This window comes from Harpegnathos saltator, unplaced genomic scaffold (genome assembly GCF_003227715.2).
Source record: "Harpegnathos saltator strain DR-91 unplaced genomic scaffold, Hsal_v8.6 scaffold82, whole genome shotgun sequence".
NCBI lineage: Eukaryota > Metazoa > Arthropoda > Insecta > Hymenoptera > Formicidae > Harpegnathos > Harpegnathos saltator.
In genome coordinates, this window is record NW_020230671.1 from 317,563 (window position 1) to 343,408 (window position 25,846).

The window sequence follows — 25,846 nt, forward strand, 5'->3', positions numbered from 1 at the left end:
GACAGCCAGCGTGAATTTAGAACGGTCTAATGAGAAGGTTCCGCGATCGCTCGCTCGCGTATGAAGACAAAAGTTATACAATGTTTCGCGATCGGCGCTGATACGACGGTGCATCGCGCTCGTATCGTCTCGCCGCGCGAGCGTCCGCGACACGATTTCAGGCGGGGGATTACGTAAAGAGAGACGCTAGCGCGGAGACGCTAATTAACGTGAATCACAAACGCGGATTCGTCGGCGATTGTCATGAATTTTAATCGCCGACGTTCCGAGGTTAATGAAATATAATTCCCGACAAATGAGAAGGCGCGTTCGCCCCCGCCTCCGCACGAGCCCGCCTCCGGCGATCCTCCGGCGCGTCTCGCTCGCCGGTGTGGATCCTTCCTTTCTTCACGAGCGAACGGCTATCGACAATGTGTCGATTGTTCCTCGACGCGATTTACGTTCCCAGCTTCTTACTCGCCCCTTCCAGCCACTCCGATCTCCGATCGCTCGCGCTAATCGTCTTTTATATTCACAGGACCTATTCCGGGCTGCAAGGCGTGCATCAGCTCCGAGATGACTTACTGCTCGGACGGCAGAGTCATCGAAGATCACTGCTGCTGCGAGGGAAACACCAACAGTAGGTACCGCGGGCTGCAGCGCGTAAGCGGACACACAGGCCGGAAGAGATCCACCAGTAAAATTAAGCGACCATGACGTTCCAGCGAGAAGCAACCGATGGCGCAGATCGGCAGGATAACGAGTCATTCGGAAATAACGGCAGAAATTGGTTTAACCTTCCCGGCGCGACGGAAGTCGTGTTTGTCGTTCTCGTCCTTCGCTCGCGTTCGCTCGGGTGCGCTGGAGAAGTCGCATGAAAAACGATCCTACCGGCGAATTCGTGCGTGAACGATCGGCCGTGACAAGCCGCGATTGTGTAACGCTTCACGGAAATTTAGAGCAACGGCAATGACAGCGCGGATCACGCTGGCGTTTCTGCAATTTGCACAATGCCATCGCGGATCGCGCAACTCCGCGCGTAACCGCAATTATTTTTAGTCGATGCACGCTCTCTACGTGCCGTTACGGCAGTCTCGCTGCGCCTATTGGCCGTGTGAACGACGGTTCGGCAGGATCGCTGTTTGCGTTAAAGAGAACTACTCGCAGAAGCCTACCGAGCTAACAGACTCGTAGAGGAACGCGAAAATTACGCGCGGACCGAGCTTACAGGAAGAAGCGACGTTTACGAAATCTCGATGAGAATTAGCCAGACAAGCGCGTCGCAGGATCAGCCGATCGTCGATTGTATCATGTCTTGTCATCGGTCTTTCTACGCGTTAGTCGTTCGAGCGGTCGCTATTTTCGGGGGGGGGGGAAATTACCCCTGTTGCCACTTGCAAGTCGAATGCGGAGTAAAGAGGATGTTCGCTGATGTTTCCTCCAGCTGAACGGAAGGGCAGTCACCTGTTCAGGAAATCATCGCTCGTCGTAGTGAGCTATCCTTGTCCTCCGCGCGTGCGTTAGTCCTCTTGTCGTGCGGAATCCATCGGGTGACTCACGTGAGCCGTTGAACCGGTCGCTTAAACACATTCCGTATGTTTCTCGGACTCTTCGCGCGACTATCGTCCATCAGCTCGCAGCATCTTTGTCTTTCGACTCCCTAATCAGCGCGTCTAGTGCCACCTGTCATCTGGCGGGGAAGTGTATTTGATCCTTCATGATATCGCGAACGGCCACCACGATAGGAGTAATCCGTTGCAAATGCGAAAGATGAGGTAGGAAAGCACGACTGAAACTCGCTTACTCAAACCGCCGAATCCTCGCCGCTTCGTTGTTAGTTGTTTCGTGCATACGCGCACATAGACTCCCGCCGATGCATCGAAGTCGCATCGCTGCACGCGGCGGCTACGCGCATGGAATACCCAAGCGGCGACTCACCTTTCAATCGCGTCCGTGAGTCGTCGGTTCGCTCATCCTGCGCTCTTATTTAATGGCTCATGATATAAAGCCGATAGCGCGCCGGAAGCGCTCGATATCTCGTTACGTCGGATTAATCGCCGAGCCACATATGAGGCCGGTTAATTATCGCGACGCCTACGTTCGATGTACCACCACGCACCACGTATACAGGATGTCCCCTTTTTAAATGAGCCAAGCAAAAATCTCGATGAAAGATACCAGGAAGCGTTTCAGACAAAAGTTGTATGGCTTCAAAGGGGACGTAAAACGACTACATCATTTTTTTACAGGTGGCGCCACTTTCGCGAGATACTCACTGATCATTACTTTTCTTAAACGGAAATCCCAATTTTTTATTATATCATCTTCTTCTACCGATTAATTTGAACAACTTTTGTTTGAAACAAAAGTTTTGTTTGTGTTTTGTTTTTTATTTGCCTAATATTTTTTGAGATGTTTAATTTGATGATTTTGAGATTTCCAAAGGTCGATAAGTTAATAAAAGTTAGGCCACTATTATAACAATATATTCTTGAGACTAAACAGAATAAAAAAGTTTAGTATTATTTTTTCTTTCGACAAATAGCAAGATATCGTAAGTTAAATGTTGAAAAAGTTATCAAGTTTTCCTTAAATATCTCAAAAAATATTAGACAAATAAAAAAATATTTCAGATAAAAGTTGTTAAAATTAGTTGATAGAAAAAGATGATATAATAAAAAATAAGAGTTTCCATTTAAAAAGAGTAATGATCAGTGAATATCTCGAAAGTGGCACTATCTGTAAACAAAATTATATAGTTGTTTTATGTTCTTAAAACAACACGACTTTTGTCTGAAACATTTTTTTCTAAAATGCATAATTTTCGAGATATTTCGCTGTCCCGGTATTTTTTATATACTTTATATACAGGGTGTCATACATATAAGATTCTCGCGCACGCATAGATTAGGTCGGACTGAACTGAAAAAAATTCCTCCACACCCCACTTTACGAAGAACCAGGGAAAAATCTGAGTTATTACTTGAGGAATATTTGTCAACTATCGTGCAAGATTATATGCCAGTCTTCTTTAATTAATAACTCGGAATTTTATGTGGTCGTTCGCAAAATAAAGAGAACAGGAATTTCTCGTTCAGTTTCGTTCAGACCTAATCTATACGTACATGATAGCTTTATCATCAAACAACCTGCATATCTATACACACGCGCATTTGAATATTGTAATAGACACGGGATAAGCACAATCTTTTCCTCCATGAATTACTTAGACCCCGACGAGAAATGTCTCGTGTTCCTTAAATGATTCTCCATTACGACGTTTATACCGTTTGAGCGCGGTTAATTTATGCCAAGCCTGGCATTTAGTTTGTTCGGAAATTAAAATGATTTGCCATTTCTAGCACAACCAGTGATAATAACTTAAATCTCCGACAAATAAGAACTTCTAAACGTGTGCAGTGACATTGCAGTAAAACATGCATTTTCATCTCAAGACGAAAATGCTGAAAGTCGCGCGAATAAAAGTTGAATGGAAACGAATGAATCGGAAATGACAGGCAGTTATTTTTTATAAATATGAACTAAGGTGGTCGTGCTCGCCACAATCGTGACTTCACATTTACACGTTTATCTGCCTTTTGTTTCAGAAGTGTTCCCCTTCGTCGAGCACACCTGTCGCGTGGGACCAGAGGAATGCAAAGTGCAGGCTGGAAACTGCGCGGAATACACGAGACTGCGGGAATGCTGTTGCCATTCGTACTTGGCCTCCGTCTGTAAGCTTCGAAACTCTCCCGGGGAGAGAGAGAGAGAGAGAGAGAGAGAGAGAGAGAGAGAGAGAGAGAGAGAGAGAGAGAGAGAGAGAGAGAGAGAGAGAGAGAGAGAGAGAGAGATAGGGCAGAAAGAAGTTATATAATTACTCATTCACTTCATGACTATTCACCTCATAGTCGCAGTAGTATAGTCATATTACGAACCACGGGGGCAATTATGTTACATGAGTGCGATTCACGAGTAATCTCTCGGGACAACACGCGGCATACTTTTTGTAGACGCACGTGTATGTCCCGGCGATTTCCATACAATCGCGCGTCCGTGAGCAGAGAGAAGGAAGGAGAAGCCTTTTTATCCTTTTCCATTTAGACTATTTCTTTTTCCGAGTCGTATCGAGCCGTATCGAGGGAAAAGAGCTCGACGAAATAGTTTTGCGTAATGCCGATAAGACGCGTCATTCTTATCGCGAATAATTCCGCGAGGTGCTTTTCTTCAACCGCTCCGCAATTATCGAGGCTTATCGCAGGCTACAAATATAATGCGATATCGATATTTATAAATCCATGGACATGATGTATGTTGAAACACACGTCCGGGGGAATCAGCGCCCGATCCGCTCTAACTACGCTGCTCCAATTGCGGACACTCCTTATCGCGCACGGTGTCATCTTTTTTTCCCTCTTCCTTTTTTCATCTGCTAAAGCGCGGTTACTGCTCAACGTGGGCGTTATAACGTGAGGAAAAATTAAACGACATATTGTTATCGTGCGCTTTATCATTATCCAGCGCTTTAACCTCTCGCCCACCTTCGTGATTTTATACGCGCGTTATCTTGTTTACTCCCGTTTTGTGCTCATTTTTGGGGTTAATTAAATTCGGCTGCAATACTCCACTTTGCGCGTCGATCTTTCGGTTGCCGTTTACGCACGTGAAGAGGGAGCGAGTGTTTCGCGATCATGATTTAAGGGGGGAATCATATGCGGAGCAGGCCGTTTTTAAGGTTATTTTTACGAATTTTTTTAACAGAAACGGGAGGATCAATAGATGAAATTTTCACAGTATATTCATTAATGTTCAAAGTATAAAATAAATTTGTTACCACCTATATGGAAAGTTCACATAAAACTTTAAACATGTCTATCCGGAAACATCATTTTCTAAAACTGTCGATACGATTACGCAGAAACTACTGAACTGAATAACTTGAAATTTTTACACAATATACAGTGGACATGTAGTTTTCGGCCCTACCTCGAATACGCAGTTATATTTTACTTTATTCATATTTTTAAACATGATTACAAGTTAAAGAAAAGTTTCATTTTCGATACTTTTTTTCATACAGTCATTATTTTTCCAAACTTGGCTTAGCTGCCTTCATTTTGCTATGGGCCCCGTAATGGCAACCGTATATTTTAAAAATCTTTTTCTCATTTTGATTTCAGAGCAATGAGAGGCCCGGAATTATGTCGACAGTAAACAGTATAGAGCTCGGAAACGGATGACTGCATTTTTGTCTATAATTACAAATTGGATCGGTTCTTATGATTTAATAAAATTTATTTTATACTTTGAACATTAATGAATACACTGTGAAAATTGCGAGTCCATTGATCTTACCGTTTCTGTCAAAAAAAATTCGTAAAAATAGCTTTGAAAATGGCTTTTCGCATGTAATTGCCCCCTTAAAGGGGGAAATTCCTTCATGACACATCGCGAGCAGGAGAAGGCAAGAACGACGAAATACTGACGGCGGTGTTTTCCTTTTTCGCAGGGAAATATCTGGCGACCGGCGCAGGATCGGGCGCCGACGTGAAGCACACGAAGTTCCTGTTGATCTTAACGGTGCTCCTGTTGCTGACCTAGAAGCATACTCGCCGCAACGCCAAATATTTTGTACAGTACCGATTACTTTAATAAATTATTTTTCCATGGCGAACGTGCGAGGCAGCCGGCCATTCTTCTCGGGAAACTGCGGGCGTTTCGCCACGATATGAGAGACTAGACGGGACTATTATTAGTGGCACGCGAGCCATTGTCTCAGGCCTAATTGCCATTGCGACATCATTTACCGCACTCGCGCAAATAAGAGGCACACATATATCTGCGACGGGAAGCTTCTTTAATTAATCGGCACGACGGCGATGCACGTAAGGCGCAACACGTGGGAGTGATCGGACGTCTTGGACACGGCAGCAGCGGTGATACGAATCGCGTTAAACATCTGAATCGTGGAATGCAATTATCTAGTTCACGAATGGAAGAAGGTCATCGTCGTGTCATCGAGTTGGCTGAGCGATTAACTACACCTATGCGAGAGATGATTCTCGAGACTTTCTAACTTACCCGCCTCGCACCGGCCTACATTCCTTAATTCAACCGGCACAATTCTAGTTTTGAATTGACACATCTATCCCGCCCCGGCATGATGACATCTTTTCGTGCATCTGAGAAACCTTGCGAACTTGCGAGCACATTCATTGTAAGATCTGTGGCAGCGTCCATTGAATCGACGGAGAATCAATTTTGTACAAACGTTGGATAAGTGAGTTGTTCTCCCGGCGGAAATGATAGAGAGACATCGTTCGCGCCAACTTGCGCGAAAAATTGCATGCAACCAGCGAGTTTGCAACCCGCATCGCATTTTATTTGTAATCAATTTCGGGAGATATTTAGCGATACATTGGCAGATATATGCGACGGAGACTGTCGCATCGCTTCGCGCGATCGAAAAGTCTAGCGAATTCCGAATTCGCATACATGCGTATCGCCTCGCCGTCTTTTTTCTCGTCTTCGACTCGCCGGCACATAAGAAGAGAAGGATGTTCGTCGACCAGTTATAAGTAACGGGTACGTCGACCGCGTTCTACGAGGCAGGTGAGGCCGGTGAATAAACGCCGCGTGAGTCTACGCGAGAGATCGAAGCCACAGGAGATCTCGTTTCGAGCCACAAAAAATTCCAGTCGCGTCGCGAGCAAGTACGCAAGTGGAAAAACCTTCGTTCCCTCCTAGACGGTCTTCTTCGTTGATTTTCCCCGGGAAAATGTCGCCTTTGGTGCTTCTGCTCAGCGTGCTTCTCCTGTCGCTTTGCTGTGCGTCATCCGGTGCATCCGGTGAGTGCGAATATTCTCGTGCATTTGTATGTCGCGCGTTCGAATAAACAAACGTGCGTGTTTTTTCTTAAGCGCTGCGCAAAATGCGTATATATACGCTCGTCGCATACGATATCGTCGAATACGATAGTGCTGATAACGTGAAATGTTTTTTATAATTTTTATCGCCAACGCAAACAGAAGTTTCGTAATATGTTGTTCGCCGAGCATTCCTCAACTTCCACACGCACGGTAAACGTAATAAAAGTTAATTTAGCTCGCAAAGCCGTCGGGAGCCCGACGGTGAGATCACACAACGACACGATAACGCAGCGGCGATGTAATAAAACGCTAATAATAAGAACTGTGTATATTTTTATACATAGAGACTGTATATGTATATATATATATATATTATATGTATTTTTTGTAAAATATACGTCGTCCCTAACGCATCCGTTAAGGCGAGACTTCACAAACAGCGGAATGATTTTGTAAACGAGCCTTACGATAACGTACCGATAACGTGAAATCTGTGTTACTCTTGTTACATCACACCGACGTTTGCAAAATGCAATTTTCGTTGTTTAACAAGACTCATAGTCGGAGAATGCCAGCGCTTTGCTAACGGTCCCTTTGCGAGTGTTTTCCAGACGAACGCGGAGAAATGCCGGGTGGTCACGCATCAGGGGCAATGAGCGCGATTAACGAGCCGCTAACGCCTCTACCGAAGTACGAAGGACGGCAGTTCCTAGGAGATTATCCTTACCCTTCGTTCGCGAACAGATACAGACCGCAGAGGTGAGTTTATCGCAAATTTACTCTCTCCACTCTTGTATCAGCCGCACGTCATCGCAGCTTCATCGCAGCTCAACGCAGCAAATTATTCTGCCATCGGCATCAGCATTGATCAGCGTTCCGTTCATGAAAATCGAGCTTCCCCGCGACAAAAAGTGCGAAACAATACAAAAGTCGAAGTGACAGTGCGCGTATATCGTGTAACATCGACATTTTTCCATTACAGATGTCCCCTTTGCGACAGCTCGGTTTATCCTTACTGCGGCGAGAAGATGTTCCACGACGCCTGCTGTTGCAGCGATTCTCATCATGACTTGCCTTATCAGTGCAGACTGGCGGACTGCGGATTCCTGCACGCCAACAGCTGCAGGGAGCACCGGCTGATCGCAAATTGCTGCTGCAGCGACGACTATCGCGCGCTCCTGAAGAATCTGGCGATCGCGCTTTAGGTAGTAGCCTCTCTTCTCAATAATTCCCCCGCTTCCTGTCGAGTTCGAACGAATGGAACCATCATAAGACTGTATCACAGAGTACGAGAACGAAGTAATATACACTGATGCAAAATCTATATTACACCCTCTGTACCAAAAATAACCGGAATGGCTTTATTTTAGCCACAGACTTCCATATATCAGTTAGACTGAGAACTTCCATTAGTTTTCATGTATAAAAGCGTTCTTTATGTAAAACATAGAATCGTGCGCACATGTGCATTGCAAGGTCTCGAACATAACTGCACCGTACAGGCATTTTTATTCCAGAACATGTTAATATTTATCCAATATTTAATATTTACGTGAACACTGAATGTATCATCGAATGTGACATTGCAAGAGGAAATATTAAATATTTGATAAATATTAACATTTTGTGAAGTAAAATTCCCTGTACGGTGCAGTACGGCGTACAGTTACATTCGTTTCGGGACCTTGCAATGCGCATGCGCAGAATTTTAGTACATACTTTTAGGGGACGTATTAAGAGACAAGTTATCAGTCTAGTGTATATATAATATAGAAGTTTGTGATTTTAATGAAATTAGTGGTACTTTCTGTTGGTGGGAGATTGAGTTAGGAAGTGTCAACCTTCTTTAATAACATGTAAAAATTTCATGACATTTCATTCACTAGAAGCCAAGATATGATGCATTTAAGTGACAGTAGTTTGATACCTCGGTTGAAAAAATAATTATTGCACGATAATTATGCCTTCTCATCGTTCGTCAATTGTCCTTGATTTTTGATTGACCAAAAATCAAATTTTATCGCTTCAACATCCCCCGTGTTCGCCCGATATGGCACCCTGCGACCTGCGACTTTCTATTCCCTAAGCTGCATTTGGCGACTTGGAAAGGAAACCGTTTTGCATTAGTTGAAGACATTCAACGACGAGCAATCTCAACACCATTTCAAGCAGCGACGTAAAAAAGTCATTTGATGCACTCCTCGAACGTGCAAATCGTTGTATTTCTGCTGAGAGAGAATATTTCGAATAAATAAAATGATTTTTGTCAATTCCTTAAACTATTTTTGCTTCTTTTTTAAAGCCATTCCGGTCATTTTTGGGACAGAGGGTGTACAATCTAATTCCTGCGTCACATCTCCGCAGGCACGGACGGAAACGACCGAACGCACAGTTAAAAACGAAACACAAGCGCCAACCGTAATTTTCTTACCTCGTCGACACGCTGAAAAAACGCGCTCACATCGAGGAGCCCGAAGGGCTCCCTCGCTAATCCGGGGGCCCGCGCTCTAAAGATATGATCTCGGTCACGAAACCGTCGAGCGGGCGGAAGTGATTTGTCTTCGGCGAAGAAATGCACGAAACAATGAATCACCGGGCCCGACGATACGCCGCGACGGACGACCCTCGTCCCTCAGGGTGGACGATCGTTTCGCGGAGGTCAATGCGAAGGTCGTACACGTGCCGATCCTGGCTCCACGTGCAGGCCCCCTTCTCATGCGCCCCCACACGCAGACCGGCGATATTATTCGTCGCTGCGAGCAGATTCGCTCGCGTTCCCAAGATCACTCCCGGCCCCGGCCGCCGGCGCGTCTAGACATTGTCAAATGCCGTAAACCGACACCCGGATCGGACACTGTGGGAAAGAGAGGAGGGCCTCCCTGCCTGCCCCCCCCTCCCTCCCCGGGGGGGACTGCGTATTCGCATCGTGTATTTAGCGGTGAATGCGATAGCGCGCGCAGCGGTTACAATGCCGGCGGCGGCAAAATTGCGCGCGGATGTTCTCGCGTGACTCCTCTTATCGGCGATAAGATAAAAGAGTATTGCATGTGGACGTGTTGCACGTGTGCGACGAGGAAGCGGATAATGAATCGCGCGAGTGCACAAGCAGTTTCTTGCGGTAGAAAAATGGACTGACGACCGTTATCTTAAGTAACCGATCTTATCTTAGGATCGGTCGTTCCAACTTCTTGCTAAGCTTAACTGATAGTTAAATCATATTTTATTTATCTTTGTGTTTCCTTCAATTTAGACGAAGACAGACGTATGATTTAATTATCAGTTGACTTATCAAGGAATAACCTGCCCTAAGGGCCGGGTTGTTCCAATCTCTTGGTAAGTTAACTGATAGTTAAATCATACGTTTATCTGTAAGTGTTTCCTTCAATTTGGACGAAGACAGACATACTGATTTAACTATCAGCTAACTTACCGAGAAGTTGGAACAACCCGGCCCTTCGTAATCCATATCGATTGAAACCGATTTATTCGGCCTACCTACCGAGTGGGGCCGGCACATTGTTTTCCGTTGTCTTTGCTGTATCGTGTGGCAAACCCGTCGAAATCTGCGCACTCGCAATGCATTTCGCAAGGATTCTGCGCATTTCGCGCGAACCGATCCGCGACGAGGCCGCGGAGGCGCGATCTCTTTGTATATCGAAGAAGGGCTTCCGATGTCAGTCTTGAGGTGTTTTAGTCTCAAGAAGTGATGATGAAGATCGCATCTTCGTATCATTCGCTCGATTTGGCGACGGCTGTTTGTGCAGGGTTGGGAAGTAACTCGTTACTTGTAACGAAGTTACGGTTACAGTTATTTGCTTTTGGTAACTATAACTTCGTTCCGTTTTTTCCGTCTGTAACTGTAACTTAACTTAGTTATATTTGTCTGATTGCATCCGGCGGATATACATAAGAGGCAGAGAAAATAAGCGATTCATTCTCGAGAAGAATCTCGCGGCTTCGGGCCGCAGAGGCGCGAGTGGCGTCCACTCGCGGAGACGTCGCTGATGAAAGAAAGAAACAGATAATAATAACAGAATCCAAAATATAAGAAGCGAAAAGAAGAAAGAGAAGAGAGAGAAAGAACGACGTCCGATCACGTTCCAGCAGCTGCTGAACGCACGACACGGTACGTTCTTTCGTACGTTACAAGCGTCCGGTGAAATAACGTTATTACATGAATAATAACACCGTAAAGAGCACGACGCGGCGACGATGACGACGACGACGATGACAGCGGCGGGACAAAGTCAAGGTCGCCACGTGCCGGATTCCCGCTGATCTCGCTGCGTGTACCACCACTTTCCTAACGACGGGCAGTGATGCGCCGCTCCATTTGCGCCGGGCAGCCGATTGGTAGGAGATCCTCTCCGAGAGAGAGAGAGAGAGACAGAGAGAGAGGGGGGGGGGAGGGAGAGAGAGAAAGAGCGACCATATCAGCCGCTTCCGGACCGACGTTTGGGTCAGGGCGGAGAGGTAAAGGGCTGGTCTTCCGAGTGCAATGTCGGGTCTCGACACGTGTCGAGCCGGCCTAGATTTCGCCCAACGGCCGAATCGTCGCGCCGGCGTTTTGACCTTCGGCGGCTTCTGTGTGCGAATTCAACATCCATAATGAATCTCTTTTGTAGCGCGGGACGGTGCGTGGAACATCGGCGTTGGATTCTGGACGTGGCGATGGGCGCAAAATCGACCCGACGTCGACGATCTACCAGTTTCGAGAGACATCGAGAGAGCGAGAGCAAGAGCGAGAGCGAGAGAGAGAGAGGGAGGGAGGGGGAGAGAGAGAGAGAGCGCGTCTCGGGCCGCTCGCGATAATGTAATCTTTGCGAATGGTGTGACACACAAACGCCCGCGCGTGTGTGGGAGCGTATTTGTTCGTTTCTTCCGCTTTGCTGGCAAAGATTAAACACTGAACACGTTCGCCTTCGAATCTAGAAGTTTATTTATAAACACGCTCATACCCCGACTGACAGCCGGGACGAATGTAATAGTTAATTGATTCAGAGATTACATGAGTGGCATATAATTCACGCGCGATACGCGAAATGCTCATATATAGATACCGCCGAGTCATCTCTCTCTCTCTCTCTCTCTCCCTTTCTCTCTCTCTCTCTCTCGCTTTTCGACGCCGCCACCGCCTCCGCCGCCGCCGCCTTCGCACGTAGTCCAAGGTTGTCCACCTGCTCGTCCGTTGCGAACACACAAAAAATGCAAATGCATCGGCAAACCTTCGGCGATCCCCAGACAGTTCCTATCGCGTCATTGCTGTTTATGCGCGAGAGCCGCGCGTCGCCCGATTTTGACGCACTCCCACGAGTGTGGGTGGCCGGTTTGATGTTGTCGGCCGTCAACATGATTCTCGGGAAGCCACGTGCCGTCGGAGTTCCTGCCTTATCTTATTTTCATTCGCGCATCGTCGGCATACCTGGCTCACACTCTCTCTCTCTCTCTCTCTCTCTCTTGCTCCCGCGCGCGTGCACTTCGCCTCCACGTGCGAGGTGAATAAAGGCGAGTGCGAAAGCACTCGGCGCTCCGAATGTGTCAAGAGCTGCTGTCTCTCTCTCTCTCTCTCTCTCTCTCTCTCTCTCTCTCTGTCGAAAGCTGCTGATACGTACATGGCCAGAATCGCGCGGGCACAGGGTGACGCGGGTCACCTCACACGCACGCACACGTGGCGAGGGTGTGTGCCGCGGCGACGGCTGTGCTTGTATTCGCGAGTGACGCGAGTGGAAATTTTGAATATTATACGTGCAGACAAGCGCGTCTCACGCACATGCGTTCATATAATGAGGCATGTCTTGCGCGCAGCGCGCATATACACATGCACATTTTCGGGATCCATTATTCGCGAGCTATTCGCACACATTGAACCGAGTTGTAGGGTTATATATTATAGGGGACGGGGAAAGAAGTTGGACCCCCTGAATAACTTTGAAAATATGCAAGATTTTTGGTACAGAAGTTGTAAGATTTTAAATGACGCATCACGTAGTAATATTAGTATGACCTTAAACAGCGTCATTAAGGTTCATCAGCGTCGGGAAAGTCACCTTGAATTTTTAAAATAGAAACCTGCATTTTATATTATATTATCTTTTATATTATATTATCTTCTTCTACCAATTAATTGGAGCAACTTTTATCTGAAACATCTTTTTACTTGCCTAATATTATTTGCGATATTTAAGGAAAAAGTCATCAAGGTTACGGAAAAATTATCTTGAATTTTTAAGTAGAAACCCTTATTTTTTGTATCTTCTACCAATTAGTTTGAACAACTTTTGTCTGAAACATTTTTTTACTTGCCTAATATTTTTTGCGATACTTAAGGAAAACTTGATAATTTTTCAACATTTGACTTACAATATCTGGGTAATTATTTAGCGAAAGTAAAGAAAAAAAGTGTATGTGTGTGTGCGTGTCGTACTAGACATTTTTACTCTATTTGGTCTTAAGAATATGCTGTTACAACAGTGCTCTAACTTTTGTTAACACAATGATTCTGAAATTATCAAAGGTTATTGAATATTGTAAAATATTTATCGAGATATCGTAAACCAAACATTAAAACAGTTATCAAGTTTTCTCTAAATTTCTCGAAAAGTATCAGGCAAATAGAAAAATCTTCCAAACAAAAATTGTTTAAATTAATTGGTAAGAACAGATGATATAATATAAAATGAGAATTTCCATTAAAAAAAATCAAGATAACTTTTCGGTAACCTTGATGACGCTGTTCGAAGTCATACTAGTATTGCTATATGATGTATCACTTAAAACCCTACAACTTTTGTGCTCAACACTGTTTTCTATCTCGTACATTTTCAGTTATTTAGAGGGATCGATCGTTTTTCTTTACCTTGTATGTAATCTCCGCGTACGTTCTCAACCATTGTTCCTAGCCATTCGTAAAAAGAGATGTTTGCCGGTGTTAGAAACCGGCGTCATTATTAATCACGAAAAGTATGTATCAGATTCGGTGAAATGGTGATATGTGTGAAAATCGATTTTAAAGAGAGAGAGAGAGAGAGAGAGAGAGAGAGAGAGAGAGAGAGAGAGAGAGAGAGAGAGAGAGAGAGAGAGAGAGAGAGAGAGAGAGAGAGAGAGAAGAAATAGGGAAGGAGAGAGAAAGTTATATGTTCGCGACAGTTATAGACAGTTATTCGCGATAAAGTTATAATTTCGGCGACTCGACAGTGTGCTCGTCGCATTGGGAGGAGAAACGAGATGGAGGAAACTCCGCAACGAGCAGACACTTGCGAGCGTGTAGCCGTATGGTTAAATATTGTGTTTATAACGGAGCAACGAGATACGGAGCCGCGACCTTAACATAAATTGACAAAGTCATCTGAAGTCACTCTGAATTATAAAGTTATCAAAGTCGCTCTGAATCTGACATTTGAGAGGTCTTAGTCGCTCATTGTTTATTAATAAGTTGTTAACAAAAAGGTTTATCCGCTGCAATGTCGGGTTAATATTATCGTTATGTCGAACTGAATATATCTGGCTAAATTTCCGTTTCACAGGCATCTACATCATATTTTGGTAATGTTATGTTTATGTGTGCATCTTACGACCGGTATTTGACCGCGAAGAGGCAGAACAGCATACGATTCGAAGCTCAATTGAACGTGCGCTTCACGACTAAATTTTGCTAATAGTGGTAGATGATCAGTTATTGCAATTTCTTGTAAAAAAAAAAAATGATACACGCAATAATGGTATTCGTCCGCAATGGCAATCACGAGTTGTAAATTATATCAGTGATCCATTTATCTCGCATGTCTCGATGTTAATTATATGTAAGCACATGTTAATTGTAAGCATGTCCGTGGACACAGAACTAAACGAATAGTGTGCAATCTCAAAGTAAATCGATTACACAATTATACAGTTTGAATGAGCTAAATTAATTTCAACGCATTTGCCTCGATTTATTCGATACTTTGTCATGACACGATCACCTCGATACGAGTTTGTCTGAACTCACTTGGATGTGTGCGATAGAAACGTAGTTGAATGAACTAACTTTTTAACCTTGACTTTAATTTTTTCACTCAAACTTATGATAATTTACGATATTAGCATACATTACGACATTGGTGATATTGTATAGCAACGTTGGTTGGGTTAGGTTAGGTTAAGTTTTTACGAGGTGACAAATGCGGGGCAACATTTGGCACCAGCACGACACATTTTCACCCAGTTAAAATCAATTAAAAAATTAATTAATTTAAAAATTAATTTAAAAATAGTTATACGGCGGAACAATTATTGAAATTAGTTGAATTGTATGGAACTCGAGTAGAACAAGCTAGAATTACCGGCAGGAGTGCAGTAAGTCGACGGCACGACATGCTTTCACCGAGTGTCGTGCTGGCGCCGAAAGTTAGAACAGCTGGTACGTTAAATATGTCTTGCCGTTGAAGACGAGAAAAATATCTTGTGTGTTGACGCGCCTCATGCAATCAGCAATTGTCTTTATTACGAATATTCAGAAATATATTATTTGTCTTGTCTTTATATTGTTTTACACTTCTGGCGAGTCCAGTTTACCGTTTCCCGTGCGCTCATTGGTCCAGGCGTTTTAATTAATAACTTAATAACTATTGCCATTCTTGGAAAATTTTATATGACTTTATTGTTCAATTTTACTTGTCCTACTTGTACAAATGGTTGGTCCAAAATTTCTCAGACACCCTGTATAGTGTGTTGTATACAAATGTCAAGCATACACGTGTGGACGGGAAAGAGGCAGAATCTCTTCCACTGCTTCACTTTACGATGAAAAACTTAACCTAACCTAACCCAAGCTCGGTTTAATGCAAAAAATATTATTTTATATTATATATATTTCTATTTTGTATTAATTATTTTTACATTATGTATATTTGTGCGATGAATAACAGTATTATGATTATTCACATATGACTGCAATTGTACATTTTATTTAACTTTTATTTAAATTATTTAAATTTAATTAAATTCAATTTATTAAATTAGTTAAATTTATTTAACTGTTTGTTCATAATTTTTTAATAAACAATGAGCGACGGCTATAACCTTTTAAGTGTCATTCAGAATGACGTTAAGATCATAACCGTATCTCGCTGTTTCGTGAAGCGCAATATTTGCCGCCGCGTGGATTCATCAGATCAGTGACATTGACGGAAGAATCGCGAGACTGGAAATGTCGCGCTAAGACCCGCCCACAGACTTCTATATTATATATTAAACTGATAACTTGTCTCGTTAACACGTCCCCTAAAAGTACACCCCCCCCTGTGTACTAAAATCCCGCGTATGCGCATTGCGAAATCCCGAAAGGAATATAACTACACCGTACAGGCATTTTTTAGTCCAGAACATGTTAATATTTATCTAATATTTAATATTTCTTCTTGCAATGTCACATTTAATGACACATTTAATGTTCACATAAATATTAAATATTGGATAAATATTAATATTTTCTGTAGTAAAAATGCCTGTACGGCGCAGTTATGTCTCTTTCGAGACCTTGCAACGCGCCTGTGCGCACGATTCTATGTTTTACATAAGGGACGCTTTTATACATGAAAGCCAATAGAAGTTATCGGTCTAGTCTATAATATAGGAATCTGTGGGCCCGCCGCGACTTTTCCGACTCGTCCTACGTGCACCGACCGTGCATAAACCAACCGAATTTGACGCTGCAATTACCGACGATCAACGCGGCTCGCTTCTATCGGAGCGGTCGACGAAGCGACAGGTTCCCGAGAGAATATCTTGAGGGCAAACACGCCTCTCCTTACTTCTTTCGCTTTTGTTCGACATCCGTGGAAAGCGTGAAACGCGTCGTTGTGTGAACTCGAGTAATTCCTGCGGCAGATTGCAAGTCGCTGAGTCTCGAGCGCTTGGTAGCGCTAGTAGTTTCAAGGATTGTGGGAATCCTCGGGGTCTCAAGGACGCCGTAGGGTTGCACGTGTTGGCCGTTCATTTCAGAGCGACAACCCCTCCGAGATGTCTCAGATTGGAAGGCCGAATTCCGATCTTCGTCCCTCTTCGCCTTGCCTCTTGTGAAACCCGCAAGACAGCTTTCGCTCCTCCTGCTCCTTCGTCCCGCCGCCATCCTTTCTGCCCCCGATGGAAGCCCAGTGCGTTCTCCGCGGCTCTTATCTCTGTCCTTCTTCTCTCATTTCGTCTTTCTTCTCAACGCGAAAATGCTCGTTCGGAGAGAGGCCTCGGGGAGAGGTGTAATAAACTTTTTGCGCCGCCAGTATCAAGTATTATGCAAAGTACGTTTTTTTCTTTTTTTTCCCTTCTGCTTGTGCGTAATTGGCTATTACATAAAGAGCGGTCGGCTGATTAATAATCGATATCAATTTCATCGCTTTGCGTCACTTGTTTGTCTCTGACGCTCTTCCCGCATCATCGCACGTGTAGGCGACTGAAGGATCTGTAGGTAGCTGCTGCGGATCAGCAGAGTGGTTGAGCAAGAGATCAATGAGAAAACAGTGCATTATGTCCCGCTTGATCTTCCGTCTCAGAGCGGAATTCGAGGCCGATCGGGGCGCGTGGCATGCCGACGAAGTGTGATTCTGCAACTATTCGGATTAAGCGTCACGCAATACATGGAAACGCCTGGCTGTTTAGTCGGATCAGGGGCCGGTTCTTCCAACCTCTTGCTAAGTTAACTGATAGTTGAATCATATGTCTGCCTTTGTCTAAATTAAAGGAAAAACAAAGATAAACCGGTTGACGGAAGAACAACCAAGGACCAAGGAGGTTGTTTCAACTTCTTGATAAATTAACTGATAGTTAAATCATAAATCTAACTTTGTTTTTTCTTCAGTTTAGGCCAGGATTTCCCAGCTTTGCTTGTATTTCGCACCCTTAAAAATTTAGTAACGAACCTTCGCACTCCCTACAAAAAAAAATTACTCGCATGTTTTATGGTAAAAATTAGTTGTTGAGGTTTTAAGGTAAGAAGTTAAAAATCAAAAACGATATTCAATTTCTAATAATATAAAATGTATAATTTTATGATATAATAATATAATAATACTAATATAATACTAATATAATAACACTAATATAATAATAAAAAATATATAATTTTAATAGCATTCTTTTTACTTTGATGGCAAAAATGCCGGATTATTCCAGAATTCATCTTAATCATTATTACTTACAATCACTTTTCCTCGCACCCCCAAGAATGCTTTTTCGCATCCTCAGTTTGCCATCTGCGAACTGTTGGCAGCTCGCAGGTGACTGCTGCGCCAAATCGCGAAGAGACGCGTAAGCGCGGCACGCTCGGCCGTGACATAATCGCATGCACACGCGTCGTTTGCATCTTTCCTCAGGGTAAGTTTTATGCAAATCATTCCTTCATTAGACGCCGCTGAGACAAAGGAACTCGGTGGAGTTCGCACAAACAACGACTGCTCGGGTAACATCGGTAAGATCGCCAATGGCGCGAAATTCACGTGAATGGGACTTTTTCCCTAAAGTTCGATTCATCTCATCTTTTGGCTCCTGGCTCTACCAAATTACGAAATGTTACCGTTACTTTGTTCAACCCTTGGACACTAGGTTGTTTTTGTTATCTCCTATTACTAGGGCGGTTGTCTTCATACATTCGGTACATTCTTTTGAATGTACATGAGCTATAAATATTTATGAACATTGTAAATCCTAGCAGGATACCGCTGTTGACAACAGTTAAGAAATATCATCGGAGGGAATTTTCACTCATCTTAGTTTAAGAGTTAACTTTTACAGATAAAACTTCAATTAGCGTTTCGATTTACCTGCAGTAATCAAACTGACCCCAACATCGGATTGGAGTTTTGAAGTGAACGTCCGATAACGTCAGAGTTCATGCAAGGATGTGTCTCGGTCATTGTTTGGAACAGCGTCTGCCTGTGGCTGTCCTTGCCGGTGTCCAGCAAGAGCATCTCGGTGCGTCTTTATTAACGAACGTCGTCCTCGAGACGACGCGGCAGACGCGGTCAGGACGTCGTGAAACGACGTCTTTCAGTCTCGTGTGAAGGGGGGATTATTTGTTGTTTGCAGAGTTGCGTTGTCAAACGACAGATCTTTTTTTTTCTCGCGATGTTTATTCTTCTCCGGCTTATCGCGATGTCTCGTTATTAAGGTCCTCGTGAGAGAATCCTCTCCTCCGGAGGACTCGGCGAGGCGCGTCGTATTTGGCTCCCTCCTTCGCTTTCTCGCGGAGAATCGCGTCGCGCGGAGCCGCTGCGCGCAGCCATTTGCATTTCTACGTAATATGCACTTATTATACGCACGATGAGGCGTATCCATTCGTTCGTTTGCGAAACGAACGGAAACGGCCGAGCGGGTCTGAAAGAGCGAAAGTTCGGCGGGAGCCGTGCGTTGGCTGTGCACGGAGAAAATACCATACGGTAAAAATTACGTTAATATTATATTTCTCCTCGCGATAGCTTCGCGGTAAAGCTGGGCTACACCGATACGGATTATTACAGATAAAACAAAAACTTGAAGACAAAACGAAACATTGAAGTCGTTGGAGTGAAAACGTAAAAAAAGTGTAACTTGCTTAGGGCTTTTATACACGGAGGATTTTTACGGCGATCTCGATGCGTATTTCTTTATGAAAGTCCAAAGATCACAGAGATTTCGTAATAACTTTTGCTACAATGTCCCATCCGTGTACGTGTAGGGAGTCGCAGGGGAACCTCTCACCGGCCCGTCGCGTCGGCCGCGGTCCGGGAGCAATATTATGATGCAGAGACCGACTTATGCAAGAATCGTCGTGAAATTTTGCGCCGATGGTATTTCTGGAGCAACGTTCACGTGTACGGCGACGGGATGATGCGGCGTTCAGGAAAGGCGGCGAATCGATTATGCCTTTCTACGGCTCGAGAAGTCCGCGAGAGCGAGAAGGAACGCGGCTGAGGTCGCTGCGTCGCTCCTCCACGTGCCGCAGCGGCAACAGCACGTGCTGCCGTTGCCATGTGCACTTCTTTTTTGACGAATGCTTGCAAATGCTACCGAAGTAAAAACCGCGGCCTTTTTTCTGCTATCAACAGAACAAGCCGTACAGAAATATATACGACGAGTTTTCACGACTTAACCCTTTAACTGCTGAGATATTAAATGACCGGTATGATCCTCTTTACTGAGTTATTTTTACAATTGTAAAATATTTTATAATGATAAGAAATGGCACTATATGCCCGCTCAATTCAAATGCTTTTTACAAACTAAATTAAATGGGTATTACACATTGAAAGTGCAAATCGAGTAAACTCGATCGTAGCAAGGCCGCCATTTTTTTCCACACTCGAGTTATCTCGACCGTAGCAGTTAAAGGGTTAAAGTTTCCGCAGGAAGAAGCTCGGAAGTATTTGCCAATATACAGGGTGAGAAAAGAGTATGGAACCAGTAAACAAGTCCCGAAAACAAGCCATTTTAGAAAAAAAAAATGTTTTGTACAAAAGTTGTAGGGCTTAATAAAGTCTATTAACTGGGGATGTTTAATTAAGCTTTGATTGAAAAAAAAAGTCCGGGCAAGATCTAAAAGTCTTAAATAAAAACTTTTATTCTTTATTATTTATTATTATTATTATTTATTATTATGATTATTTATTAATTATTATGTTCTTGTAACTGATATTGAGACATTTTCAAAACATTACAATAAACATTTTTAGGTTAAGCACTTTCCGAGATAGGGGTTGATAAGATTCAAATACTGCCAGCATGAGTATTTCCACCATTCGATATTCGGATAAACGCCCTCTAGCATTTCTTTCGTTTCGTAGCTCCTAATATCGTTCTTCAGCATTTTACATCTTTGTGGGGAAGTTTGTCACGAGAAATAATTTTCTGTCATCTAATAAATTTGATTTACTCCTTGTTTGCAAGAATTAAATAATGATTAAGTTATCGGAAAGAGAAAGAATGCATCTATCTGTTAATAATAAAAAGGAATGAGCATGAATAGAGGTCATATCAAGAGATATGTAATTCTTTTACTGCAACTTTTAACGTGCAAAATTCACAGTTGTAAAAACAATTCAGCATTTTGTTCAAATAGGATCGTCCGCACACAGTGGACAATAAATTTGTGTTCAATGATGGAAAGAGAGATTTTGCAAAGCTTTATCGAAATATCTAATACGTTCACTGGAAAAGTTGTTGCAGAAAATGAAATCAGCCAACGATCGGCGAGTAATATTGTAAAGAAGCACAGATAGCATCTTTATAAAATACATTATGTGCAGGAGTTAGTTCAGATTTCGATGGGAGATTGTGAATTTTGTGAACTTGTACAGGCTCGCGGAAATGACTTCATAAATAACATTGTCTTTAGCGATGAAACTACTTTTGAACTTCATAGAAATATTAATCATCGTAATTAATCGCGCACGATTTCAGCAAGATGGAGCTCCAGTATATTTTAGAAGAATACAAAAGTTGTACTTTTCCGAACCTACAAGGTACAAAGGTTTTATTTTTCTGAAGATAAAACCTTCTCGAACAGGTGGAACAGGATTGAGAGACGAGGAATAATTAAATAGCCTTAAAAATCTTCTAACTTAACACTTGACTTTTTTTATACGACCGATTATGTTTATTTATAAAATAAAACCTGTGGATATCAAAAAAATTAAGATAAAGAATAACTGACGAAATCAATTTGATAAAACCATTGAGTTGAGAAATGTCAGATATCTTTTGCAATATTCTTGTGCGAACACACACACATAGCAAACAGGATTTGTGGTAAACAAACGGGAGTGACGAATTTTGATGAAATTTGAACTTTATCAATCCATATCTTGCAAAATATTTAACCCAAAACAGTTTTATTGTTATATTTAAAAAATGACTCGATGTTACAAGTTATAAGAATTTATAATAATAATAGAGGTTCTATTTATTATAAGATTTTTATGTTGACCTTGACCGGACTTTCCAAGATCATCTAAAGCTCAAATTAATGTCACCAATCAATAGATTTCTTTATGCTCTACAACTCTTGGAGCATTCTATTCCAAAATGCCTTCTTTTCGAGATATTTTATCGGTTTTATCCTTTTTCTTCACCCTATATACAAATGCATTAATATTCGCGGTACGAGAGGAGAAGCGTTGTTTCCCTATTCCGGCCGTCAGTCTCCGCTCCAGTTGTCGAAGGTCGGTCGGGTCTAGCACGAAATGTAAACAAATACCTCAGCTTGACGATTCATGTCTGTTCGTAAACACTTTTTTACAATATTCTAGATTTGGTCTTAGAGACACCTATTGTTTGACTTTACGGCTTCTTCTAACAATTTCGCGTTAGACCCGGTTAGCCTCTGACAGCTGACGGAGAACGACCGGCCGGAGTGGGGGAACAATACTTCTCTCACGGCGTGAATTAATGCACGTGACTGTACATTGCCCGATCCATTTCTGCGCAAAACAAATTCAAGATTACATTATTTCACACAAATTTCAGACCTTCAATCGACCCCCTCTCTCTACAAACCCTAACCAGGCCCAAGTAGGCTAAGCCTAAAGAAATTAACAGCAGGCTGGAAAATGTATGTTTCAGAGTACGAGTGACCACAAGTTACTCCTATGACGCAACATTTTCGGATTTTTTCCCACAAAAACCTTGAGTCTGCCTTAAAAACGTATATACACGCATATTGTGGCTTGTTTTATCGATTACGATACGAAAAACACTACGCGTTTCTCGATGCGGTAATATGCGTTGCTCCTCTTTTCCTTCCCGATACCGATACGCATTGCACAAGAGATGCAAATACGGTGTTATAACACACCGCGCTTATGCGCGCAAATGTGCGACATGTGAGACGTTCCATCGACGTCTCCCCCTGGCTCGGTATCGATATATGTCAGCGAGTATCGGCTGTCGCGGAGCGGTACCTTGGGACGGCACGTGTTGTTGAGCCGATAAAATCGCCGAGAGGGAAAAGAAAAAAATGTACACGTGTTCGCACGCACATACACACACACACACGCGCGCGCGCGCGCGCGTCCGCGGATACTTTTTTGTTTAACAACCGGTTAAAGATATTATATATTGTTGAGCTCGGAGCAGGCTGATTGCATTGCTTACACTCGCGCAAAAATTGTACGGCGCAACGACGAGGTCAAGGATCGCCAGTTTCTTGCGTAATTCAACGTAGTGCTCTGCAGGAGCGACTGTCTCCGGTGCGGCGCACGCGAAACGAGAGGCCAGCTCTCGTGGAAAAAGCCACGCGATTGCTGAATCTGTCGGAGGCTCGCGTGCTTTCCGCTGATACCGATATGTGTGTGTGTGTGTGTGTGTGTGTGTGTGTGTGTGCGGAAACAAAAAATTTCAGGCCCGAGCTGCTCTCTGGAACGCGACCGGTGTATCTTTCGCCGAGACGCCTTACTTACAATCGGCGATTTTATGGCGCCTTGCGATCGGCAAAATGTTGCTTAATTAGCAATAACGATCGTCCTTCCCTTTATTGACTCAGTCGCAAACACCGATAGCGTCACCGCTCGCAAGGCGCGGCGATGAGAAACGTTGTTCCCATCGCCGTGAACGTGGAAAATCGGCTCGGGTACAATAAATTTGTATATTACAGACTTAGATCTACAGCAAAATCGCAATTTCCGCCGGTGAAGAAGCGAGCAAGTCTCACCGCGGGGGAGGGGGAACGGCTGAGAGGCAAAGTGCGGGTATCTTCGCTGGAAATCAACGAGTCGATGATTGATGCGATCACTCGTCCGGTCGGAAACGTTTCTACCGATTCACATGTTCGAAGTACCCGATCTCGACGGCCTGGGATTTCGAATTCGACCTTCCCGTTCATCCTCGGCCAGCGTGACACCCGTCGACGTCACGTCGGAACTTGAACCCCCGCGGTGATACTCGCAGACCGGTGGGGAGAGCCGGGAGACTCTTCGGGCGTCGATGAATTATTGATCAGGTGTCGCTCGGATGGATGTTGTCCCGGCTAATTAGCTGGCGAAGGCGACGGCACGCTGGAGCAAGGGAGAAAGGAAGGTGAAGAAGGGGAAGATTCTCTCACATCCTTTGGCACACACGTGGCACCGCGCGACCTCGCCGATTACGCAACGAAAGCTCCGGCTGATGCGTTCCGCGGAAGAGCAGATACTCTGCGACCCTTCCCCCCTGCCCCCCCCCCCGCGCGACAGGGCGTGCTGGAGGCCGGGATGACGCCGGATTTCTCGCGCGATTAACTAGTACGCGATGTGCAGGGATATGGTATTTCCGCGACTCTGACGTCGCCATTCGAAAGAAGCCAGAGAGAGAGAAAGAGAGAGAGAGAGAGAGAGAGAGAGGCGGATAGGCCTTCGAAGCTCGCGTTCCTTTCTTGAAATGCGCGAAATATTGATAATAAATATAAATGAAGACAAACGTGTTCAAAGTTCGAATTGGCGGTTCGCGCGCATTGCTCGACGGCATATTCTTGCTTTACCTTGCTTAACCTTTAAGGACTGTCAGGGATGAAATTTCCACCTATGCGAATCTTGTCCTGGTCTTATCGAATATTATATTATCCACTGCAAATAATGACTTCTCTATTTTTCATCTAATATTCGTCTAATATCTGTTTTGCCTGACTTTTTTTATTTCTAAAATAAAAAATATATATATATCGGGGTGAAATTTCACCCGCGTGACAGCATTAAGGAGGGGACTGCATGCGGAGCAGACCGTTTGCAAGACGATTTTTAGGAATTTTTTTAACAGAAATGGTAAGATCAACGGACTTGAAATTTTCAGTGTAACTATCTACATGAAACATACACGTGAAATTTTAAACGCGTTTATTCGGAAACACCATTTTCCTAAACTGTCTACACGATTACGTAAAAATTATTGAACCGAATAACTTGAAATTTTTACATAATATACAGTAGACATGTAGTTTTCGCCTCTACCTCGAATACAGTATTTATACAGTTATATATTTTTTATCCATTTTTCTTAACCATGATTACAAATTGAAAAAAGCTTCATTTTTGTTACTTTTTTTTGCACAGCCATTATTTTTCCATGCTTGGTAGCTTCACTGCTTTCATTTTTATACAATGGCTACAATGGCAAATGGTATACGTATTTCAAAGATCTGTCTCATTTTTTGGTTTCAGAGTAGTGAGAGACCCGCAGTTATGTCGACAGCAAACGTGAAGCTCGCAAACGGATGACTGCAGTTTTATCTATAATTACAAATTGGATCGGTTATTGTGATCCAATAAGATTTATTTTAACTCTGAACGTTAATGAATACACTGTGAACACTTCAAGTCCATTGATTTTACCGTTTCTGTCAAAAAAATTCGTAAAAGTAGCTTTCAAAACGGTCTTCCGCATATAATTCCCTCTTCATGCGATTTTCTTCGAGGGTAACTTTTAAAGGGTAAACTTTTGATTTTGCGCTCAGGAGCGCCGAGGAGCGAGCAGATATGCCGGCGCAACGCGGGTCGTCCGGCGTGCGCGCGACTGTAATTCCGCGGCTGGGACTCGCACGTGAGAGGCCGCGGTGCTATTACTATGATCTCCTGATGACATGATGAATTTCGCATGAACAACTGTCGTCGTCGTCGTCATCGTCGTCTATCTCACTTTAGATTGATGACGGGACGGGCGCTTAGGCTAGGCACGTGCACGTCGCTGTCCGCGCGCCGCGCCGCGGACACGTCATATTTCTTCACAATAACAACCTCGTGCGTTTTTGCCGTTTACGAGATTACTGTTTATCGTCGAATATACGTCGAATGGCACTTCGTTAGGAGACCAAGGAGCCGGAGGGCGTTTAATCCGCTGTTTACTCGCTCCTGAATAGCGAACGACGCAGTCGCGGGACGACGCCGCGCGCGACGTCAAGAGTCCGCCGCGACGACGGCCAAGAGTGTGACTCCCCCTCGCTGTCCCGCCCCCCTCTCTGTCATTCTCTTTTTTACTTATTCTGATTCGACGCCGCCGTCGTCGCGGAGTTACGCGGCGTTAGAGCTCGAGTT

General features: G+C 43.8%; 2 protein-coding genes across 3 annotated transcripts in view; both read left to right on the forward strand.

The window, feature by feature from the left end:
- LOC105180837 (uncharacterized) overlaps positions 1 to 7,284 on the forward strand; it is a 20,814-nt gene extending 13,530 nt beyond the window's left edge. The window contains exons 6-8 of the mRNA XM_025306971.1: positions 518 to 619; positions 3,588 to 3,713; positions 5,486 to 7,284. Coding sequence (XP_025162756.1) covers positions 518 to 619; positions 3,588 to 3,713; positions 5,486 to 5,577 — 320 coding nt within the window. The 3' untranslated portion in view covers positions 5,578 to 7,284. The remainder of the gene's footprint in view (positions 1 to 517; positions 620 to 3,587; positions 3,714 to 5,485) is intronic.
- LOC105180832 (uncharacterized) lies at positions 6,651 to 25,119 on the forward strand. 2 transcript variants are annotated; one of them, XM_011137132.3, is made up of 4 exons: positions 6,651 to 6,824; positions 7,457 to 7,604; positions 7,828 to 8,050; positions 24,977 to 25,119. In XM_011137132.3, exons 1-3 carry the CDS (start codon positions 6,755 to 6,757, stop codon positions 8,048 to 8,050), a joined length of 441 nt encoding a protein of 146 aa, XP_011135434.1. In that variant the 5' UTR covers positions 6,651 to 6,754; the 3' UTR covers positions 24,977 to 25,119. The 2 variants fall into 2 exon arrangements, with proteins under 2 accessions (XP_011135434.1, XP_019695854.1); XM_019840295.2 differs by lacking the exon at positions 24,977 to 25,119 and adding an exon at positions 11,471 to 12,912.
- The last annotated feature ends 727 nt before the right edge of the window (positions 25,120 to 25,846 follow it).

What these genes read in the sequence shown, in the direction of transcription:
- LOC105180832 (XM_011137132.3), top strand. Translation starts at nt 6,755, where the DNA reads ATGTCGCCTTTGGTGCTTCTGCTCAGCGTGCTTCTCCTGTCGCTTTGC. An exon ending in TGCGTCATCCGGTGCATCCG is followed by an intron (nt 6,825 to 7,456) that starts GTGAGTGCGAAT and finishes AGTGTTTTCCAG; the next exon opens with ACGAACGCGGAGAAATGCCG. An exon ending in AACAGATACAGACCGCAGAG is followed by an intron (nt 7,605 to 7,827) that starts GTGAGTTTATCG and finishes TTTCCATTACAG; the next exon opens with ATGTCCCCTTTGCGACAGCT.